Source organism: Coregonus lavaretus (assembly GCF_964263955.1).
Source record: "Coregonus lavaretus genome assembly, chromosome: 33".
Lineage (NCBI taxonomy): Eukaryota > Metazoa > Chordata > Actinopteri > Salmoniformes > Salmonidae > Coregonus > Coregonus lavaretus.
This window is the reverse complement of record NC_140020.1, coordinates 6,309,145-6,311,819: the sequence shown is the minus strand read 5'-3', so window position 1 is coordinate 6,311,819 and position 2,675 is coordinate 6,309,145. Positions and strand designations below refer to the sequence as shown.

Sequence of the window (2,675 nt, the reverse complement as noted above, 5' to 3'; positions counted from 1 at the left end):
ACATACACAATCCATGTCTCAATTGTCTCAAGGCTTAAAAATCCTTCTTTAACCTGTCTCCTCCCCTTCATCTACAAGTGGATTTAACAAGTCACATCAATAAGGGATCATAGATTTCACCTGGATTCACCTGGTCAGTCTGTGTCATGGAAAGAGCAGCTGTTCATAATGTTTTGTACACTTAGTTTATATTCAATATATAGGGATTTTTTTTTCCTCCATTACTTGATGTAGGCTAGATGTAGTGAAGAGATAGATATCGATATACATACAGTGGGGAAAAAAAGTATTTAGTCAGCCACCAATTGTGCATGTTCTCCCACTTAAAAAGATGAGAGAGGCCTGTAATTTTCATCATAGGTACACGTCAACTATGACAGACAAATTGAAAAAAAGAAATCCAGAAAATCACATTGTAGGATTTTTTATGAATTTATTTGCAAATTATGGTGGAAAATAAGTATTTGGTCACCTACAACTCATCCAGAATGCCGCAGCCCGTCTGGTGTTCAACCTTCCCAAGTTCTCTCACGTCACCCCCCTCCTCCGCACACTCCACTGGCTTCCAGTTGAAGCTCGCATCCGTTACAAGACCATGGTGCTTGCCTATGGAGCAGTGAGGGGAACGGCACCTCCGTACCTTCAGGCTCTGATCAGTCCCTACACCCAGGCGAGGGCATTGCGTTCATCCACCTCTGGCCTGCTGGCTCCCCTTCCTCTGCGGAAGCATAGTTCCCGCTCAGCCCAGTCAAAGCTGTTCGCTGCTCTGGCACCCCAATGGTGGAACAAGCTCCCTCACGACGCCAGGACAGCGGAGTCACTCACCACCTTCCGGAGACATTTGAAACCCCACCTCTTTAAGGAACACCTGGGATAGGATAAAGTAATCCTTCTACCCCCCCCCCCCCCAAAAAAAAAAAAAAAAAAAGTATAATTGTAAAGTGGTTATCCCACTGGCTATAGGGTGAATGCACCAATTTGTAGTCGCTCTGGATAAGAGCGTCTGCTAAATGACGTAAATGTGCCCTTGAGCAAGGCACTTAACCCTAATTGCTCCTGTAAGTCGCTCTGGATAAGAGCGTCTGCTAAATGACTAAAATGTAAATGTAAAATGTACAAACAAGCAAGTTTTCTGGCTCTCACAGACCTGTAACTTCTTCTTTAAGAGGCTCCTCTGTCCTCCACTCGTTACCTGTATTAATGGCATCTGTTTGAACTTGTTACCAGTATAAAAGACACCTGTCCACAACCTCAAACAGTCACACTCCAAACTCCACTATGGCCAAGACCAAATAGCTGTCAAAGGACACCAGAAACAAAATTGTAGACCTGCACCAGGCTGGGAAGACTGAATCTGCAATAGGTAAGCAGCTTGGTTTGAAGAAATCAACTGTGGGAGCAATTATTAGGAAATGGAAGACATACAACAAGACCACAGATAATCTCCCTCGATCTGGGGCTCCACGCAAGATCTCACCCCGTGGGGTCAAAATGATCACAAGAACGGTGAGCAAAAATCCCAGAACCACACGGGGGGACCTAGTGAATGACTTGCAGAGAGCTGGGACCAAAGTAACAAAGCCTACCATCAGTAACACACTACGCCGCCAGGGACTCAAATCCTGCAGTGCCAGATGTGTCCCCCTGCTTAAGCCAGTACATGTCCAGGCCCGTCTGAAGTTTGCTAGAGTGCATTTGGATGATCCAGAAGAGGATTGGGAGAATGTCATATGGTCAGATGAAACCAAAATATAACTTTTTGGTAAAAACTCAACTCGTCGTGTTTGGAGAACAAAGAATGCTGAGTTGCATCCAAAGAACACCATACCTACTGTGAAGCATGGGGGTGGAAACATCATGCTTTGGGGCTGTTTTTCTGCAAAGGGACCAGGACGACTGATCCGTGTAAAGGATAGAATGAATGGGGCCATGTATCGTGAGATTTTGAGTGAAAACCTCCTTCCATCAGCAAGGGCATTGAAGATGGGCTGGGTCTTTCAGCATGACAATGATCCCAAACACACCGCCCGGGCAACGAAGGAGTGGCTTCGTAAGAAGCATTTCAAGGTCCTGGAGTGGCCTAGCCAGTCTCCAGATCTCAACCCCATAGAAAATCTTTGGAGGGAGTTGAAAGTCCGTGTTGGCCTGCAACAGCCCCAAAACATCACTGCTCTAGAGGAGATCTGCATGGAGGAATGGGCCAAAATACCAGCAATAGTGTGTGAAAACCTTGTGAAGACTTACAGAAAACGTTTGACCTGTGTCATTGCCAACAAAGGGTATATAACAAGTATTGAGAAACTTTTTTTATTGACCAAATACTTATTTTCCACCATAATTTGCAAATAAATTCATAAAAAATCCTACAATGTGATTTTCTGGAGAAAAAAAATCTCATTTTGTCTGTCATAGTTGACGTGTACCTATGATGAAAATTACAGGCCTCTCTCATCTTTTTAAGTGGGAGAACTTGCACAATTGGTGGCTGACTAAATACTTTTTTCCCCCACTGTATGTTATTCAAAATATTAATATTGTGGTGATTCTAAATTACTGCCTGGTCTATAGAACAACCCACTTACAGTTGAAGAGTCCTCCACATCATCCGCCCAGGCAGCAGCCACCTGTAGAACAACAAGGAGACCCAAAGCACACAGGAAGGTGAGAGTGGACAT

The 2,675-nt window shown here is 44.4% G+C and overlaps 1 protein-coding gene across 1 annotated transcript in view; it reads right to left on the bottom strand.

Annotated features, from left to right (window-relative positions):
* The window catches only part of LOC311108096 (cysteine-rich venom protein latisemin-like), a gene marked incomplete at both ends in the record, with an annotated part of 6,795 nt that extends 4,120 nt beyond the window's left edge, over positions 1 to 2,675 (bottom strand). The window contains one exon of the mRNA XM_084150736.1: positions 2,583 to 2,675. Coding sequence (XP_084006862.1) covers positions 2,583 to 2,675 — 93 coding nt within the window. The remainder of the gene's footprint in view (positions 1 to 2,582) is intronic.